Source organism: Somniosus microcephalus, chromosome 15 (genome assembly GCF_052327205.1).
Source record: "Somniosus microcephalus isolate GS21.2 chromosome 15, FLI_Smic_1.0, whole genome shotgun sequence".
Lineage (NCBI taxonomy): Eukaryota > Metazoa > Chordata > Chondrichthyes > Squaliformes > Somniosidae > Somniosus > Somniosus microcephalus.
This window is the reverse complement of record NC_141001.1, coordinates 96,388,373-96,409,942: the sequence shown is the minus strand read 5'-3', so window position 1 is coordinate 96,409,942 and position 21,570 is coordinate 96,388,373. Positions and strand designations below refer to the sequence as shown.

At 44.3% G+C, this 21,570-nt stretch overlaps 1 protein-coding gene across 5 annotated transcripts in view; it reads left to right on the top strand.

Moving 5' to 3' along the window:
* Window positions 1-21,570, top strand: part of gas2a (growth arrest-specific 2a) — a 271,414-nt gene that overhangs the window by 131,425 nt on the left and 118,419 nt on the right. For all 5 annotated transcript variants that reach the window (XM_086008134.1, XM_086008135.1, XM_086008138.1 and 2 more), the window contains one exon: window positions 16,725-16,863. In XM_086008134.1, the coding sequence (XP_085864260.1) occupies window positions 16,725-16,863 (139 nt within the window). The remainder of the gene's footprint in view (window positions 1-16,724; window positions 16,864-21,570) is intronic.

Below are 21,570 nucleotides of genomic sequence, written 5' to 3'. Positions count from 1 at the left end.
TTAGAAAGCTAAGCCCAGACATTCTTCCCACCAGAAAACCAGCACTGAAGTAAGAACATATGAGCAGCAGTAGGCCATTCAGCCACGCAAGCGTGTTCCATCATTAAATTAGATCATGGCTGATCTGTACCTCAACTCAATTTATCCTCCTTTGATCGATATCCCTTGATTCTCTTATCTAGCAAAAATCTATCAGTCTCAGTCTTGAAAATGTAAATAGGCCCAGCATCCACAGCCTTTTGGGGAAGCGAATTCTAGATTTCCATGACTGCAAAAAGAGCTTCCTGATTTCACTCTTAAATGGCCTAGCTTTAATTTTAAGATTGCGCCCTCTTGTTCTGGATTCTCCACCCTGAGAAAACAGTTTAGATGCATTCTTTGTACTGTATTCAATACTTTATTGAATCCCTTACTCTGTTGAATCCCTTAATCATTTTAAATACTTTATTAGGTCACCCCTCAACCATCTAAACTCAAGCGAATACAAGACATTGTGTAATCTGTCCTCAGATGAAGTCTGAACAAGGCTCTGTATAACTGAAGCATCATTTCCGAATTTTTGAATTCCAACCGTTTTGATCTAAAGGTCTTTTTGATTCATTTCATTTTTGTACCTGTGTCTGCACATAGGTTTGATAGTCCAATAGCATTTTTTGTTTGAAATCAAGATCAGTGATATCAGTGTCCCAAAGCTCCTCAGCTAAGACTGGAACCTTTGGACTTTCCAATCAAATATGTTATCATCCTCATAATCTGTCTGTCCTTCCTCCTGTGCATCGTGTATCATCCTGTGCTGTCCTTTTTCTATCACTAGTTTGATGCACCCAGGTGCTCACCTCTGGGCTAATGCTGGGAAGGCACAAGTCAGGAGTGTGATGGAATACTCTCCACTTGCCTGGATGAGTGCAGCTCCAACAACACTCAAGAAGCTCGATACCATCCAGGACAAAGCAGCCACTTGATTGGCACCCCATCCACCACCTTCAACATTCACTCCCTCCACCACTGGCGCACCATCGCTGCAGTGTGTACCATCTACAAGATGCACTGCAGCAACTCGCCAAGCCTTCTTCGACAACACCTCCCAAACCCACAACCTCTACCACCTAGAAGGACAAGGGCAGCAGGCTCATGGGAACACCATCACCTGCAAGTTCCCCTCCAAGTCACACACCACCCTGACTTAGAAATATATTGCCGTTCCTTCATCGTTGGTGGATCAAAATCCTGGAACTCACTCCCTAACACCACTGTGGGAGTACCTTCACCACACTGCAGCGGTTCAAGAAGGCGACTCACCACCACCTTCTCAAGGGCAATTAGGGATGGGCAATAAATGCTGGCCTTGCCAGCGACGCCCACATCCCATAAACGAATAAAAAAAATTAGTTGGTTAGAGTTTCTGCTCAAGGAGCTATGAAAAATTGTCAGATTAATTAAATCAAAAAGAAACAGATTAAGCAGGATCTTACACAGAAGCAGACTGTTTGTGCAGTGAGTGAGTGTGAAGCCAGGTATAGGAAGAGGTCCAGTGAGAATAAGAAGATTTACAACATGTCAGCCCCTCCAGACATACAGGAAAAGGATATATTCAGTGTAAGCAGTCACAGTGATGCTGGCTCACTTTTCATTAAACAGGCCACTTGAGTTATTGGCCAAAGAAAACAATCAATTTGTAACTCGAATTTCACTTATGCAGAAATGAAATTCATTTGGATCAATATAATTTGAAACAGTTATTGTTTTATCCCTATTTACTTGGTACCTTAGCTACCATTTAAGAACATAAGAACATAAGAAATAGGAGCAGGAATAGGCCACTTGGCCTCTCGAGCCTGCTCCTCCATTCAATAAGATCATGGCTGATCTAGGGCTCAAAGCCACTTCCCCATAACCCTTTTCTCCCTTATCTTGCAAAAATTTGTCTATCTCCACTTTAAATGTATTTAATGACCCAGCCTCCACAGCTCTCTGGGGCAGAGAATTCCACAGATTTACGACCCTCTGAGAAGAAGTTCTTCCTCATCTCAGTTCTAAAAGAGCAACCCTTTATTCTGAGACTGTGCCCCCGAGTTCTAGATTTCCCCATGAGGGGAAACATCTTCTCTGCATCTACCCTGTCAAGCCCCTTCAGTATCTTATATGTTTCAATAAGATCACCTCTCATTCTTCTAAATTCCAATGAGTATAGGCCCAGCCTGCTCAACCTTTCCTCATAAGTCAAACCTCTCATCTCTGGAATTAACCTAGTGAATCGTCTCTGAACTGCCTCCAATGCAAGTATATCCTTCCTTAAATAAGGAGACAAAAACTGTACACAGTACTCAAGGTGTGGTTTCACCAATACCTTGTACAGTTGTAGCAGGACTTCCCTGCTTTTATATTCCAACTCCCTTGAAATAAAGGCAAACATTCCATTTGCCTTTTTGATTACTTGCTGTACCTGCATGCTAACTTTTTGTGTTTCATGCACAAGGACCCCCAGGTCCCTCTGAACTGTAGCATTTTGTAATCTCTCTCCATTTAAATAATAGTTCGCTTTTTAATTTTTCCTGCCACATTATACTCCATCTGCCAAATGTTTGCCCACTCACCTAGCCTGTCTATATCCCTTTGCAGATTCTTTGAGTCCTCTGCACAACTTGCTTTCCCACCCACCCACAAACATTACACTCGATCCCTTCATCCAAGTCATTAATGTAGATTGTAAATAGTTGGGGCCCCAGCACCGATCCTTGTGGCACCCCACTAGTTACTGTTTGCCAACCAGAAAATGACCCATTTATCCCGACTCTCTGCTTTCTGTTAGTTAGCCAATTCTCTATCCATGCTATTATATTACCCCCAACTCCGTGAACTCTTATCTTATGCAGTAACCTTTTATGTGGCACCTTATCGAATGCCTTCTGGAAATCCAAATACATCACATCCACTGGCTCACCATTGTCCACCATGCTCGTTACATCCTCAAAGAACTCCAGCAAATTTGTTAAACATAATTTCCCTTTCCTAAAACCATGCTGACTCTGTTTGACTGCAGTATGTTTTTCTAAATGCCCTGCTACTGCTTCCTTAATGAAGGACTCCGGGGTAATATTTTCTAGGGCGGTTCGGGAGGATTTAAACTAATTTGGCAGGGGGATGGGAACCTAGGTAGTGGAAAAGAGGGAAGTCATATGAAGTCAGAAATAGATGGTAGAAAGGTGAGAAGCAATAAGCAAAGGAGAGAAACACAAAGGGCCAAACTAATTCATAATGAGAGTGTGAAAAAAGCAAGCCTGAAGGCTTTGTATCTTAATGCTAGAAGCATTAGGAACAAGGTGGATGAATTAGTTGTGGAAATAGAGGTAAACAAGTATGATTTGATTGGGATTACAGAAACGTGGCTGCAGGGTGGGCAAGGCTGGGAACTTAACATCCAGGGATATACAATATTTAGGAAGGATCGGCAAAAAGGTAGGGGAGGTGGGGTAGCATTGCTGGTAAAGGAGGGGATTAATGCAATGGAAAGGAAGGATATTAACTCGGATGAAACGGAATCTGTATGGGTAGAAATGAGAAATAGCAAGGGGAGGAAAACGTTAGTGGGTGTGATATATAGGCCTCCAAATAGTAATATGGAGGTGAGGGAAGGCATAAAAAGGGAAATTAGAGAAGCGTGCGATAAGAGCACAGCTGTCATCATGGGTGACTTTAATTTACATATTGATTGGACTACCCAAATTAGTAAAAATTCTGAGGAGGAGGAATTCCTGGAATGTTTTCGGGACGGTTATCTGGACCAATATGTCGAGGAGCCGACTCGAGATCAGGCCATTTTAGACTGGGTATTGTGCAATGAGAAGGGACTTATCAGCAATCTTCTTGTACGAGGCCCCTTGGGTCAGAGCGATCATAATATGATCGAGCTCTCAGTCGAGATGGAGAGTGAGGAAATTGAATCAGAGACTAAGGTCCAGAACTTAAATAAAGGGAATTACGAGGGTATGAGACGGGAATTGGGTAAGATTGATTGGGTGGTGTTTCTGGGGGAACTGACAGTGGATAGACAATGGCAAGCATTCAAAGATAGAATGGAAGAATTCCAGAACATGTTTATACCGGTTTGGCATAAAAATAAACCTAAAAAGGTGACTCAACCGTGGATAACGAGGGAAATTAGGGACAGCATAAAATTTAAAAAAAGGGCATATCAACTGGCAAAAAAAAGCACCAGACCGGAAGATTGGGGGCAGTACAGGATACAGCAAAAGAGGACAAAGGGATTAATCAGGAAGGGGAAAATAGAATACGAAAGTAAACTTGCAGCAAACATAAAGACAGACTGCAAAAGCTTTTATCGGTATATCAGGAGGAAAAGACTGGTAAAATCCCAAGTCGGTCCCTTGCAGTCCGATTCGGGAGAATATATAATGGAGAATAAGGAAATGGCAGACCAATTAAACTCATACTTTGGTTCTGTATTCACAAGGGAGGACACAAATAACCTCCCAGGAATATCGGCAAACATAGGGACTAATGAGAGGGAGGAGCTGACAGAAATTAGTATCTCTAGGGATATGGTGTTGGGTAAGTTGAGGGGACTGAAGGCCGACAAATCCCCGGGGCCTGATAAACTACATCCTAGGGTACTTAAGGAGGTGGCCCTGGAGATAGCAGATGCTCTAAGGATCATCTTCCGGAACTCCATTGACTCGGGAACAGTACCCGTGGATTGGAGGGTAGCTAATGTTACCCCAATATTTAAAAAGGGGGGTAGAGAGAAAGCAGGGAATTATAGACCAGTAAGCCTTACATCGGTTGTGGGCAGAATGCTAGAGTCCATTATTAAGGATAAAATAGCGGAGCACTTGACAAATGGGGAAAGGATCGGACAGAGTCAACATGGATTTACAAAGGGTAAATCGTGTTTGACTAATCTGCTGGAATTTTTTGAGGAAGTAACTGGTAAAATAGATGGGGGAGAGCCAGTGGATGTGGTGTACCTTGACTTCCAGAAAGCCTTCGATAAGGTTCCACACAAAAGATTATCATGCAAAATTAAGGCTCATGGGATTGGGGGCAAAGTATTAACGTGGATAGAGAACTGGCTGGCGGATAGAAAACAGAGAGTTGGAATAAACGGCTCGTTTTCGGAGTGGCAGGCAGTGACCAGCGGGGTGCCGCAAGGATCTGTCCTGGGACCCCAGCTGTTCACAATATATATAAATGATCTGGATCAGGGAATTGGATGCAATATTTCCAAATTCGCTGACGACACTAAACTAGGAGGAGGGGTGGGCTCTGATGAGGATGTCAGGAGGCTACAGTGCGATTTGGACAGGTTGGGGGAATGGGCGGATACGTGGCAGATGCACTATAATGTGGATAAATGCGAGGTTATCCACTTTGGGGGTAAAAACAGGAGGGTAGATTATTATCTAAATGGCAATAGATTGGGAGATGGGGAAGTGCAGAGGGACCTGGGTGTTCTTGTGCACCAGTCACTGAAGGAGAGCATGCAGGTGCAACAGGCGATTAAGAAGGCAAATGGTATGTTGGCCTTCATATCAAGGGGGTTCGAGTATAGGAATAGGGATACCTTACTACAGCTGTACAAGGTGCTGGTGAGACCGCATCTGGAGTATTGTGTACAGTTTTGGTCGCCCCATCTGCGGAAGGATGTTCTTGCCATGGAAAGAGTGCAATGGCGATTCACCAGGCTGATACCTGGAATGGCGGGAATGACCTACGAAGAGAGATTAAATAGTTTGGGCTTGTACACACTGGAGTTTAGAAGATTGAGAGGGGATCTCATCGAAACATATAAAATTATGGCAGGCCTGGACAGGCTGAATTCAGAGAGAATGTTTCCAATGGCCGGGGAGCACAGAACCAGGGGCCACAGTCTAAAAATAGCGGGCAAATCATTTAAAACAGAGATGAGGAAGAATTTCTTCACTCAAAGAGTGGTGAGCCTGTGGAATTCCCTGCCACAGAGGGCTGCGAAGGCTAATTCAATAAATATTTTCAAGAGAGAATTGGATATATTTCTGAAGGCTAAGGGGATTAAGGGTTACGGAGAAAAGGCGGGGACGGGGTACTGAACTGGTAAGATCAGCTATGATCTCAGACGAAGATCAGCCATGATCTCATTGAATGGCGGAGCAGGCTCGAAGGGCCGAATGGCCTACTCCTGTTCCTATCTCTATGTATCTATGTATTTTCCCAACGACAGATGTTAGGCTAACTGGTCTATAGTTTCTTGCTTTCTGTCTTCCTCCTTTCATAAATAGGGGTGTTACATGAGCAGTTTTCCAATCCGCTGGGACCTCTCCAGAGTCCAGGGAATTTTGGTATATTGTAACCAATGCATCCACTATCTCTACAGCCACTTCTTTTAAGACTCTGGGATGCAGGCCATCTGGTCCAGGGGACTTGTCGCCTTTTAGACCCATTATTTTACCGAGTACTATTTCCTTAGTGATAATGATTGTCTTTAGTTTCCCACTCCCTATGGCCCCTTGATTATCCATTATTGGGATGTTATTAGTGTCTTCTACAGTGAAGACAGATGCAAAATATTTGTTCAGAGTCTCTGCCATTTCCCCGTTCCCCATTATTAATTCCCCAGTCTTATCCTCTAAGGGACCAACGTTTATTTTAGCTACCCTCTTCCTTTTTATTTACCTGTAGAAGCTCCTACTATCTGTTTTAATGTTTCTTGCCAGCTTACTCTCATAATTCATCTTCTCTCAATTTATTATTTTTTTAGTCATCCTTTGCTGGTTTTAAAAAATTTCCCAATCCTCTGGTCTCCCACCAATCTTGGCAACATTGTATGCCTTCGTTTTCAATTTGATACCATCCTTTACTTCCTTAGTTAGCCATGGATGGTGCTCCCTTCTCTTAAAATCTTTCTTTCTCACTGGAATATATTTTTGTTGAGAGTTATGAAATATCTCCTTAAATGTCCACCACTGCATTTCAACTTTCTTACCCTTACCCTTTAATTTGTTTTTCCAGTCCACTTTAGCCAGTTCTGCCCTCATGCCATTATAATTGCCTTTATTTAAGATCAGGACACTGGTTTGGGATACAACTTTCTCACCCTCCAACTGAATTTGAAATTCAATCATGCTATGATCACTCTTTCCTAGAGGATCCTTTACTATGAGATCATTTATTAATTCTGTCTCATTACATAGTACCAGATCCAAGATAGCCTGCAAGCCAAACTTATTTTTTTTATTTCAGAGCTGCTGCTGTACATACCTATGGTGTGAATCAATAGGTATGACAAGAATCTCTGAAACCTGCCTTTTATATTCTGTGAATGTTAACACATCTCCAGCTTACTCTAATTTACAAAACACTACTTTCCATTTGAGCGAAGATGTGAAATACTTTTGAGAGTTGGTTTTTTTTCCGTGTCTTTTCTTTTCCTGTTTGTGCAGCTTTCCTATCACAGATAAGTTGATTGAACATCAAATACCCAGTTTATATTCACAATCGGAAGTCAAAGAACACCAAACATCTGCTTGTATTCAACCTCTGACTGGCATTTTAAAGTCATGAATCCTGTGCTTCAGATAGTTCCTGGCTTAAAATAAACCCAATTCTTGGATAGATTTTGTGCTGTAATCAAGTCAAAGGCAGTGCAATGTAGAGTCATCTAATGCAACCATATCCATTGCATTTGCCCATCACATTTCTTTTTTCCACTCTGCTGCATACTTTATCATTTTCTTTTCTTTTGTATGTGCCTATGCATGCCTCATGGGCACGTCAACACATGCAATATATACGATTTGTAGCACTGCATGTACTTGAAAAGAAACAAAAATATTCAGTGTTGAGCTGTTCTGCCAAGAGGGAGCAGAGTAAACCTGATAATTCCATTCAATCTACTACTGAGCCTGACTTAACGAACAATGAAATAGCAACAGAAAATGCTGGAAATACGCAGCAGGCCAGGCAGCATCCGTGGAGAGAGAAACAGAGTTAACGTTTCAGGTCTGGGACCCTTCATCAGAACTGGAAATGTAACAGATATTAAGCAGGTGCAGAGACAGGGGGGTGGGGGGTTTAGGAGGGGAGGAAGGAATTGAAAGAACAAACCACATCCACAGTATTTTGCTATTGTATTAACGAACAATGACTCGGGTTACGGTTAGATTGTGCTACTGATCTGAGACTGGTGCTACAGAATTGATTCACTGCTGCACTGTCTTTTCTTATGATAGCTAGAATTGCACTCTTATGGCCAAGCAAGCTTCCCATGCGTGCGTGAGTGGGAGGTTTCTCAGGAAAAAATTTTAAAAATCGGATCAAGTTTATAAAATACCAAAAGGGTTTAAGGACTCTGCTGAGCACTTTTTAAACCAATGTCATTTTTTTACATTACTGCCGAGTAGAAATTGATTTGCTGTGACACAAAAGTTACAGTTTACATGCAACCTCAGTATAATCAACAAATTACTTTTATTTAGATGTTAATCAAATTAACTGTCACATTTAGATATTGCTGCTCATTAACAGTAAAAGGATTTGTAAAGCGTAGGTCATGTCTAATGAACCTAGTTGACTTTAAGAACATAAGAACATAAGAAATAGGAGCAGGAGTAGGCCATTCGGCCCTTCGAGCCTGCCCCGCCATTCAATGAGATCATGGCTGATCTTCTGCCTCAATTCCATTCACCGGCCTTATCGTCATATCCCTTGATTCCCTTACTAGTCAGAAATCTATCGATTTCTGTTTTGAATATACCCAATGACTGAGTCTCCATAGCCCTCTGGGGTAGAGAATTCCAAAGATTCACAACCCTCTGTGTGAAGACATTTCTTCTCATCTCAGTCCTGAATGGCCTACCCTTTATCCTGAGGCTGTGGCCCCTGGTTCTAGACTCCCCAGCCAAGGAAAACATTCTCCCAGCATCCACCCTATCAAGCCCTGTAATAATTTTGTATGCTTCAATGAGATCCCCTCTCATTCTTCTGAATTCAAGAGAGTACAGGCCTAGTTTACTCAATCTCTTCTCATACGACAGTCCCACCATCCCAGGAATCAATCTTGTGAACCTTCGTTGCACGCCTTCTATGGCAAGTATATCCTTCCTTAGGTAAGGAGACCAAAATTGTACACAATACTCCAGGTGTGGTCTCACCAAGGCCCTATTTAATTGAAGTAAGACTTCTTTACTCCTCTACTCAAATCCTCTTGTAATGAAGGCCAGCATACCATTTGCCTTCCTAATGGCTTGCTGCACCTGCACATTCACTTTCAGTGACTTATGTACAAGGACACCCAGGTCCCTTTGAGCATCTGCATTCCCCAATCTTTCACCATTTAGGAAATACTCTGCCTTTTTGTTTTTTCTACTAAAGTGGATAACTTCACATTTATCCACATTATATTCCATCTGCCATGTTCACACCCACTTACTGAGCCTGTCGAGACCCCCTTGAAGCCTCTTCACATCCTCTTTGCAACTGACACTGCCACCTAGCTTTGTGTCATCAGCAAATTTGGAAATGTTACGTTTAGTCCCCTCATCCTATATTGATATAGATTGTGAATAGCTGGGGCCCAAGCACCGATCCTTGCGGTACCCCACTAGTCACAGCCTGCCATCCTGAAAAAGACCTATTTATCCCTACTTTTTGTTTTCTGCCTGTTAACCAATTCTCAATCCATGCTAGTATATTACCCCCAATTTCATGTGCCCTAATTTTGTTCACCAACCTCTTGTGTGGGACCTTATCGAAGGCCTTCTGAAAATCCAAATACACCACATTTACCGGTTCCCCTTTGTCTACTCCACTAGTTACATCCTCAAAGAACTCCAATAGGTTTGTCAAACAGGACTTCCCTTTCATAAATCCATGTTGACTCTGCCCAATCTTACTATTAGTTTCTAAGTGCCCAGTTATTGCATCCTTTATAATAGAATCCAGCATTTTCCCAACTACTGATGTGAAGCTAACAGGCCTGTAAGTCCCCATTTTCTCTCTTCCTCCTTTCTTAAATAGCTTTTTTGAGGAAGTAACTAAAGTAGTAGACAGGGGAATGTATATGGATGTAGTTTATATGGACTTCCAGAAGGCATTCGATAACGTTATACTTAAGAGACTGTTAACTAAAATTAAAGCACATGGAATTGACGGCACATTATTGACCTGGTTAAATTGGTTAAGTGGTAGAAGACAGAGACTAGGGATAATGTGTATGTACTCGAATTGGAAGCAATTAACTAGTGGTGTTCCACAAGGATCAACTATTCTTTATATTTATTAATGACTTAAATAACACAATAGAGAGCCATATATCCAAGTTTGCGATGACACAAAGATTGGTGGCATAGTAAGACGCGAGTATAAAATTACAAAGAGAAATTGATAGATTAAGTGAGTGGACAAAACTGTGACAGATGGATTTCAATGCAAGTAGGTGTAAGGTCATCCATTTTGGACCAAGAAAGGATAGATCCGAGCATTTTTTTAAATGGTGAAAAGCTAGGAACAATTGAGGTCCCAAGAGGTTTACGGGCCAATGTACACAGATCACTAAAATGTAGTATAAAAACAGAAAATGCTGGAAATGAAGGTCATTGACCTGAAACGTTAACTGTTTCTCTCTCCACAGATGCTGCCTGACCTGCTGAGTATTTCCAGCATTTTCTGTTTTTATTTCAGATTTCCAGCATCTGCAGTATTTTGCTTTTGTACTAAAGTGTAGTAGTCAGGGACAAAAAATAATCAAAAAGGCTAATGGAATGTTAGCCTTTATAACTAGAGGACTAGAGTATAAAGGGTGGAAGTTTTGCTATATTTATACAAAGCCCTGGTTAGACCACATCTGGAGTACTGTGTATAGTTCTAGGCACTGCACCTTAGAAACGATATACAGGAAACTTTGTGTTATCCGGAGGCTAAATGTCCGGCAAGCTCGAGCGACCGGCAAAAATCAGGAGCCGTTTTTTTTCTTTTCGTTTCTTTTCGTTGCTTTTTTTTTTCCAGTCAGGCACTGCAAGGTCTGTAGCTATAGCAACAGCTTCAGCTAGAGACGCTTGCAGCTGCAGCCGGCTGTTTAGAAGCTGTTGCTAAGCAACAGTGTTTGTTGTCAGATACGGAGATGAAAACCTCCGTATGCTTCAACATTAGAGCTGGAGTGTCCGGCAGTTTTGAGGGAACGGCAACAGCTCGGTCCCGTCGGTGCCAGATAGCACAAAGTTTCCTGTATTGGCTTTGGAAGGAGAGCAGCGCAGATTCACCAGAATATTACCAGGGCTCCAAGGGTTAGATTGTGAGGAGAGATTACATAAACTAGGCTGGAATAAACTATTTCCTGGAATATAGAAAGTTAAGGCGTGATTTTATTGAGATTTTTAGGGTTTGAATGGATTGATAGGATAGATAGAGAAACCTTTTCCACTGGCGGGGAGTCCAGGAAAAGGAGACATCCCTTAAAATCAGAGTCAGGCCATTAAGGAGAGAAGTTAGGAAACATTTCTTCATGCAAAGGGTGGTACAATCTGTGGCTCAGTTGGTGGCACACTTGCCTCTGAGTCAGGAGGTTGTGGGTTCAAGTCCCACTCCAGGGACTTGAGCACATAAAGCTATGCTGACACTCCAGTGCAGTGCTGAAGGAGTGCTGCACTGTTGGAGCTGCCGTCTTTCAGATGAGACGTAAAAGATCTCATGGCACTATTTTGAAGAAGAGCAGGGGAGTTATCCCCGTTGCCCTGGCCAGTACTTATCCCTCAACCAACATAACAAATACAGATTATCTGGTCATTATCACAATGCTGTTTGTGGGAGCTTGCTGTACACAAATTAGCTGCCACATTTTCCACATTACAACAGTGACTCCACTTCAAAAGTACTTCATTGGCTATAAAGCGCTTTGAAGTGGTCGTGAAAGGCACTATATAAATGCAAGTCTTTCTTTTCTATCTCCCACTAAAAGCAGTAGATGCTAGCTCAATTAATAATTTTAAATCCGAGATTGATAGATTTTTGCTAGCTAAAGATTTTTTTATTTGTTCATGGGATATGGGCGACACTGGCAAGGCCAGCATTTATTGCCCATCCCTAACTGCGCTTGAGAAGGTGGTGGTGAGCCGCCTTCTTGAACCACTGCAGTCCGTGTGGTGAAGGTACTCTCACAGTGCTGTTACGGAGGGCGTTCCAGGATTTTGACCCAGCAACGATGAAGGAACAGCAATATACTTCCAAGTCAGGATGGTGTGTAACTTGGAGGGGAACTTGCAGGTGATGGTGTTCCCATGTGCCTGCTGCCCTTGTCCTGCTAGGTGGTAGAGGTCGCGGGTTTGGGAGGTGCTGCCGAAGAAGCCTTTGCGAGTTGCTGCAGTGAATCGTGTCGATGGTACACACTGCAGCTACAGTGCGCCAGTGGTGGAGGGAGTGAATGTTTAAGGTGGTGATTGTGGTGCCAATCAAGTGGCTGCTTTGGATGGTGTCGAGCTTCTTGAGTGCTGTTGGAGCTGCACTCATCCAGGCAAGTGGAGAGTATTCCATCACACTCCTTACTTGTGGTTTGTAGATGATGGAAAGGCTTTGGGGAGTCAGGAGGTGAGACACTCTCCACAGAATACCCAGCCTCTGACCTGCTCTTGTTGCCACAGTATTTATGTGGCTGGTCCAGTTAAGTTTCTGGTCAATGGTGACCCTCACAATGTTGATGGTGGGGGATTCAGCAATGGTAATGCCGTTGAATGTCAAGGGGCGGTGGTTAGACTCTCGCTTGTTGATTATAGTCATTGCCTGGCACTTGAGTGGCGCAAATGTTACCTGCCACTTATCAGCCCAAGCCTGAATGTCATCCAGGTCTTGTTGCATGCGGGTATGGACTGCCTCATTATCTGAGGAGTTGTGAATGGCACTGGACACTGCAGTCATCAGCGAACATCACCATTTCTGACCTTATGTTGGAGGGAAGGTCGTTGATGAAGCAGCTGAAGATGGTTGGGTCTAGGACACTGCCCTGAGGAACTCCTGCAGCGATATCCTGGGGCTGTGGTGATTGACCTTCAAGCACCACAACCATCTTCCTTTGTGCTAGGTATGACTCCAGCCAGTGGAAAGTTTTCCCCTCAATTCCCATTGATGTCAGTTTTACTAGGGCTCCTTGATGCCACACTCGGTCAAATGCTTCCTTGATGTCAAGGGCAGTCACTCTCATCTCACCTCTGGAATTCAGCTCTTTGTCCATGTTTGGACCAAGGCTGTCATGAGGTCGGGAGCCGAGTGGTCTTGGCCAGACCCAAACTGGGCATCTGTGAGCAGGTTATTGGTGAGTAAGTGCCGCTTGATAGCACTGTCGAAGACACCTTCCATCACTTTGCTGATGATTGAGAGTAGACTGATAGGGCGGTAATTGGCCGGATTGGATTTGTCCTGCTTTTTGTGGACAGGACATACCTGGGCAGTTTTCCACATTGTCGGATAGATGCTAGTGTTGTAGCTGTACTGGAACAGCTTGGCTAGAAGTGCGGCTAGTTCTGGAGCACAAGTCTTCAGCACGATAGCCGGGATGTTGTCAGGGCCCATAGCCTTTGCTCTGTCCAGTGCGCTCAGCCGTTTCTTGATATCATGTGGAGTGAATCGAATTGGCTGACGACTGGCTTTCTGTGATGGTGGGGACCTCAGGAGGAGGCTGAGATGGATCATCCACTTGGCACTTCTGGCTGAAGATGGTTGCAAACGCTTCAGCCTTGTCTTTTGCACTCACATGCTGGGCTCCACCATCATTGAGGATGGGGATAGTCATGGAGCGTCCTCCTCCCGTTAGTTGTTTCATGGTCCACCAGCATTCACGACTGGGTGTGGCAGGACTGCAGAAATTTGATCTGATCCGTTGATTGTGGGATCGCTTAGCTCTGTCTATAGCATTAAGGGATATGGAGCCAAGGTGGATGGATGGAGTTAGGATACAGACCAGCCATAATCTCATTGAATGGTGGAACAAGCTCGAGGGGCTGAATGGCCTACTCCTGTTCCTTTAACAGTCAAATCATCTTCATTAATTCCTCTTCGCCACAGCTTTAAAGCACTATGAATGAATTTACTAGGCCTGATTTTCCTCTGTTTTGCACCCTGGAAACGCAGAGTTTCTGGAAGCAAAGCAGAGAAAAAAGGGGCAGAGCTCCATGATGCCAAGTGACTGCCCTCCTTGTGTTGCTACAGGAATTGTAAGCTTCCAAATGAGTCAGAAGGAACGTAACAGGGGTTCCCACCTTATTTTCCTGTGTGATCACCAGGCGAGCGCCCATTTGGAAGAGCTGCGAGAAGAAGTTGGCATTAGGCCTTGCATCCAGCCCTGCTCAGATCAGGTGATGTAAGAAAGGCAGGCAGCAAGGTAATGGAGGATTTGAAAAGGCAAGTGCCCGTTTTTTTGCAAATCCCCTGTAAATCTTCAGGGCTTGAGGCCTGCTGGCAGCTGGATTTCCATTTCATTTACTGGTGCAAAGCCGTGGCAAGAGCTGACATACAGCCAGTGTGCATTGGGCCTGGGTTAATGATCTGAATCTCTAAATATAGGTGGATTGAGGTCAGGTTGGGCAGAAAACATTTAAGGTGCGCTCTATCTGATTTGTACCCACCAAGGCAAGGCTGGGTGGAGAGTGGAAAATCAATCCTATCCAGGGCACAGTAATAAAATATCTAGGGCACATAAAACATATGATACACAGATAAACCTTATAAACACAACTCTCCATTTCATATACTGCATGCTGTGGTTAACCACACAAACAGTATAAAAGGGTGACAGTATATTAGGATTCATTCACTGAGACAGACCCACAATGTTCTCATCCCTATAAAATATATTATTGTAGGATACTATACAACGTTGTTCACACATTCAGTGATGATAAGTGGTACGTAACATTATTATAGTGAGGCATAAATCAACAGGCAATGTCCATTTGTTCTCCATGATGCAGTAGAGAATGAGGAATAATGAAGGTGGGAGCTCAACATGGTCGATAACATGTCTTATCCACTGATTTTTTTACTTTGCCATTTTTTTCTGAAATGCCTGGCTCCACTCTTCCTGGAGGCGTGGCTGAGATTTGAAACTCACCATGAAGGAATTGTAGACCTAAATGTCATGGGGCATGCAGTGCATGAAGTACCAATCTGCTGTGCCACCCTGAGTCTGACAAATGGATAAAAAGAAGATATCCTTTATTTACTTCAGCTGCAGTAAAAATAGCAAACAAATTGAAATGGTTGAGTCAGTGCCACATGTCAATGCCGATTTTTGTTTGCAGCCAGTAATAGAGTTGAGTCACCAGACACATGTTAAAGTTCATTTTAGTAATGGGTTGAATAATCAATTGTTCAGACTTAGGAAGTGTTGAACAGGGGATGCAATAAATTGCTTTCCTAATACTGTACAAACAACGAGTCACTTTTTTCAGGTCTGTTACATACATTCAAAAACTTATGGCAGTGCATTCATGAGTGTTAAAAATTGCTAGATTTATTTCCTTAAAATTTTCTAATGATCTAGCAAAATTTAGGTTTAATATTTAAACTGTTATAGTGGCATGCCAAAGGGATGACAGGTGTTTTTCCCATCATTCTCAAAACTCAACAAAAACAGATTGGCCGAGGAATTCGATGGCGCAGTGCCTGGTTTTCAGGCGCCAAACAGGAAAGTATGGTCTACATGCTACTTAAACCAGAAGTCCTTAAACGGACTGCTGGAGGCCGCCACAGAAAAGGTAAGTTTAAAAAAAAAAGACTTACCTGAATGTGGAGCCAGAAGGAGCAGGAGTGTTCCTCCCTGGCTCCACTGTAGTCCTGAAGACCATTGCTGGTCCTGCTCAGCTCTCTCTTGGTTACCCCACCTCCTTCCTGATTGCTTCCCCCTCCTCTCCCGACAGCTCCCCCATCCGGTCCTGATAGCTCTCCTCCCTCCTGATCACTTCCCCCCCTATCTGGGCCGTCCCACTCCATCCCGATCACTTACCCCTCTCCCTCTCCCAGGACCTAGCAAAGGGCCACTGACAGTTACGCAGAAAATATTTCACGTGGGTCCTGAGCATATGGAGCTATGTTTTGTTATTTTCCCTTTTTAGTGGCCTTTGATAAGCCTAAAAGCACAACTGGGTTTCCAAAGTGCATTATTAAGCACAATGGACGCCGAGTAGAAATCTTGGCTCAGAGCTTGATAGTATCAAGCAGCAGCAGCTGTTGTGCAAGGTAATGCTACAGCTGCCTAACAGCTCATTATCAGCCCGTAGCCACAGTGTGATTTGTGATTTTTCAGTGCTGCAGTTTCATGTAGTCACTGCTACATTGTTATATATGGTACAGTGTTGGATGCATCCTGAGCTTATAAGCTATTTTAACCTTTCAATTGAATATACTTTGGTGCAATCATCACTAATCTGACAATGACGTTTAAAATGTGTGAACCATTATTTTTTTTTCCCAGTATGTACATTTTTGTATAATTGCTTCCATCCCTGTGTAGTGTCTATCATGTCAGTATCACTGAGGTTTCAAAAAGTAATGCTAATTTTGGCAAGCATTATACATGAATGGAAACAATTAAATTAAAATTGTACTCTCTAGCACAGATGACTTATACCAACCCATACAACCAAATCGAGATTGAGTTAACTTTCCTGCAAATGGAAGCTTGAGTTTGTTTATGTCTATTCATTTAACAGTACATGACAGATGAACTGCTTTCTTTTGCAATCCAGGTTTGGAGTAGAACCATCAGGACTGGTCAAATTAGAAAAAGAAATCGAACAGGAGGAGTCTCATTCTGCACCTCCCCCGTCTCCATCTCCGACTAAATCTCCTGGAAAGAAGAGTGCAGGAAAATTGCTGGATGATGCAGTAAGTAAAACAAAGCAAAAATGTCACCCAAAGTAACAAATAGGCAGATAGACCTTCCCTAGCAAGCTGCCATTAATCTCAACCATGATTGGCATCCTCTCTGGCCTGGATGCTGATCCTGGCATTCAAAGGCAACAAGTCCCAGCCCAGTTGTAAGCTCTAGAGGTGGGTTTGAATACTGACGTGCTATCCAGGATCAGAAAATACGCTGATTTCATGCTCAGCCTAATGCCAACTAACCAGAGGTGAACTTTCCAGGTCTTTATGCAAGCACATTTTTACCTTACTTGAAGACTGCATTTTGATTGATAAAACTGAAACCATCTGCGGCCAAGGAGATAAAAAGAAAACACTGCAAATACTAGAAATCTGAAATAAAAATCGCAAATGCTGAAAATAAAGAAGTTCTGATGAAGGGTCTACCTATCTTTGGAAACATTATGCCATCTTCTCTTTACAGAAGCAAAATACTGCGGATGCTGGGAAATCTGAAATAAAATGCATTAGAAGCATTTAAGGAGAAGCTAGATAAATACATGAGGGAGGAAGAAATAGAAGGATATGATAGGCTTAGATGAAGTAGAGTGGGAAGAGGCTCGCATGGCAAATAAACCCTGGCATAGACCAGTTGGGCTGAATGGTCTGTTTCTGTGCTGTAAATTCGTTGTAATTCTATGTTTAAAAATAAAATAGAAAATGCTGGAAAACACTCAGCCGGTCAGGCTGGATGGAGTTCTGATGACAGGTCATTGGCCTGAAACGTTTCTGTCTCCAGAGATGCTGCCTGAGCTGCTGAATGTTTCCTGGAATTTTCTGTTTTAATTTCTCTTAAAGATACTGTTGGACATGCTGGACTGGATTTTCATTGAGAAGCCGTGGAGGAGGCAGGACTACAACTTTTGGGGTTGTAGTCCCGCCTCCATCGAGTTCTAGCCAACGATTTTGACTTGATTGACCTTGTTGAGCCTGCCCAGTGGGCTCAGCAGGCCAATTAAGGGCCACCCGGCAACAGGTGATGTCACAGATTGATATTTCATCTGTCAAGACCTTTTGACAGATGAAATATCAGCGTTCAACAGCTGTTTGAAGCTGTCAAACACTGACAATCTGTACTACAAGTTAATTCCTTCCTCTCAAGATGAATTAGAGATCTCCCCAGAACAGAAAGCTGAATGCTGCAATTTTTGACAGATCGCGGCCATTCTGCTTTCTCTGCCGGTGAGATGAGGGACTCCCGAGGCCTGAAGGAAGAAAGGCTGTAAAGGTAAGTAAAACTTCTTTAAACACTTTAAACACACCAAACACACTTACCTCTGCACTGATGCACCCATCACTCACCTGAACACCGGACATCTCGACCCCTCCAAGTCCTTCAGCCCGACGGCCCACCTCGCTAACTTGGTGTGGTTTGGAGCCGTCGGGAATCCCACACTTAGGGCAGTTAATTGGCACTAATCCCCTTCCCGCCTCGGGGAGGCGGGTCCCAGTGCGGGTCGGGTACCCGCCTCCTTTGAAACTGGCATGGAGGCGGCGGGATGGGTTCGTGCTCCCCGATTTCAGGATTTTAACCCCCCACACGCCTCCAATCCCGCCTCCACGGCCCAATGAAAATCCTGCCCACTGTATCCGGATCATGCCCCGGTTCGGAGGTGATCTGGATACGGTGCACGCTGCACACAGCTAAAGAGACCGGTGGCGGGACCATGTGAAATTGGTTGGCTGGCCTCACTATATTGTACGTGAGCTTTATTCGTGGCCCTGGAGGCAGCTCGCCAGTCATGGAGGGTGAGTGAGATTGGCTGCTGAGATGCCAGCCAAAGGTAGCAGGTAAGTCCAGAGGGGATGGAAGACAATTAGGGAGGGTTGTAAGTTGTCACAGTCAGTGACCCACAGTTGTAATGTGGAGCCAGGAGGAGAATTCCAGCTCCTCTTGACTCCACATTCATGATTTTTTACTTACAGTTTTGGTGGTAGCCTTTTAGAGACAGAGTTTAGCTGTTTGTTCATAGAAACATAGAAGATAGGAGCAGGAGTAGGCCATTCGGCCCCTCGAGCCTGCTCCGGCATTTAATGAGATCATGGCTGATCATCCAAATTCAGTACCCTGTCCCTGCTTTCTCCCCATATCCCTTGATCCCTTTAGCCTTAAGAAATATATCTAACTCCTTCTTGAATATATTTAATGAATTGGCCTCAACTACCTTTTGTGGCAGTGAATTCCACAGGTTTACCACTCTCTGGGTGAAGAAATTCCTCCTCATCTCTGGCTTACCCCTTATCTTTAAACTGTGACCCCTGGTTCTGGACTGCCCCGCCATCGGGAACATCCTTCCTGCATCTAGTCTGTCTAGTCCTGTTAGAATTTTATAAGTTTCAATGCGATCCCCCCTCATTCTTCTAAATTTCAGCGAATATAAGCCCAATCGACCCAATCTCTCCTCATACGTCATTCCTGCCATCCCAGGTATCAGTCTGGTGAATCTTCGCTGCACTCCCTCCATGGCAAGAACATCCTTCCTTAGATAAGGTGACCAAAACTGCACACAATACTCAAGGTGTGGTCTCACCATGGCCCTGTACAACTGCAGCAAGACATCCTTGCTCCTGTACTCGAATCCTCTCGCTATGAAGGCCAACATACCATTTGCCTTCTTAACCACCTGTTGCACCTGCATGCTTACCTTCAACGACTGGTGCACAAGGACACCCAGGTCTCGTTGCACTTCCCCTTCTTCCAATCTATTGCCGTTCAGATAATAATCTGCCTTCCTGTTTTTGCCACCAAAGTGGATAACCTCGCATTTATCCACATTATACTGCATCTGCCATGCATCTGCCCAATCACCCAACCTGTCCAAATCCTACTGGAGTTTCTCTGCATCCTCCTCACAGCTCACACGCCCACCCAGCTTTGTGTTGTCTGCAAACTTGGAGATATTACATCTAGTTCCCTCGTCTAGATCATTAATATATATTGTGAATAGCTGGGGTCCTAGCAGCGATCCCTGCGGTACCCCACTAGTCACTGCCTGCCACTCGGAAAAAGACCCGTTTATTCCAACTCTTTGCTTCCTGTCTGCCAACCAGTTCTCTATCCAAGTCAGTACCTTACCCCCAATCCCATGTGCTTTAACTTTACACGATAATCTCTTATGCGGGACCTTATCGAAAGCCTCCTGAAACTCCAAATACACCACATCCACTGGTTCTCCCTTATCTATTCTACCAGTTACATCCTCAAAAAATTCCAGTAGATTAGTCAAGCACGATTTACCTTTTGTAAATCCATGTTGACTTTGTCCGATCCTGTCACTGTTTTCCAAGTGCTCTGCTATTACATCTTTTATAATGGACTCTAGCATTTTCCGCACTATCGATGTCAGGCTTACCGGTCTATAATTCCCCGTTTTCTCTCTACCACCTTTTTTAAATAGTGGGGTTACATTTTCTACCCTCCAATCCATGTGAACTGTGCCAGAGTCTATAGAATTTTGGAAGATGACCAGCAATGCATCTACTATTTCTAGGGCCACTTCCTTAAGTACCCTAGGCTGTAGATTATCAGGCCCTGGGGATTTATCGGCCTTCAATCCCGTCAATGTCCCTAATACCATTTCCCTTGAAATACTGATTTCATTCAGTTCCTCCCTCTCATTAGACCCTATGGCCTAGAAATTCAGTTGGTTGCGCCAGCCGTTAGCACCTTAGGAGGAGTAGATGTCGGGCGCTAGGCGGGTAGCGCCCGGGCGCAGCGCGAACTGCGCCTCGCCCCAACTTCACTAGAGATTTAGCGGCGGCACAAAGTCTTTGTGCGCGCTCAGCTGCGCGTGCAGATCATGACGTCATTTCCTCGTGCAACGCCCTTTGTGCGCCCCCAGCCGGAACTTCAGTGGCAACGCCCCATTGTGCGCCTGGCACCCCTAGCGACTGTTAGAGTGGAACGGTGCTCAGCCGATGCGGGGGGCGCAAATTAAAGGGCACTCCTCCTGCACTATAAAAGGCTGCCATTTCGCAGCACTCCCTCTTGAGAAATGGATCTTTGGAGAGAGACCAAGGTAGATAGCTTTCTGCTTTGGCCCAACACTCGGACAGGTACTTCTGGCTTCAGGCCACAGCTTTCCACTAGTCTTTGCCTTCATTGACATCTCATTGTTTGCCAGCATATTATGGGGGCTGCAATGGGTGTCAATGCTGGCTTTCTCAATTACATCCAAAGGGCTCACAGACGGCGTGAGAGAGTGGCAGCCCTGGCTAGATGGAGAGGGGGCAACAGGCGTCGGCAAAGGAGGCCTTACCCACCCAGGGTATACCGCCAGCAGTTCTCCTATCTCAACATGTCTGACGAGCAGTGTGTTCGGAGGCTGCGATTCAGAAGGGACGTGGTCACAGAGATCTGCCAGCTGCTTGGCGGTGATCTGCAGCCACAGCTGAGGAGCAGGACGTCTCTGTCGGTGGCAGTGAAGGTGACGGTGGCTCTCAACTTCTATGCCACCGGCTCCTTCCAATCCGCTACTGGGGACATTGCCAACATCTCCCAGTTCGCCGTGCATTGCTGCATCCGCCAGGTGACCAATGCCCTTTTCAAAAGGAGACGTCAGTTCATCTCCTTCTCCATGGCCCTTGCCAAGCAGCAACAGCGTGCAATGGGCTTTGCAGCATTCGCGGGCTTCCCCATGGTGCAGGGTGCCATTGACTGCACGCATGTGG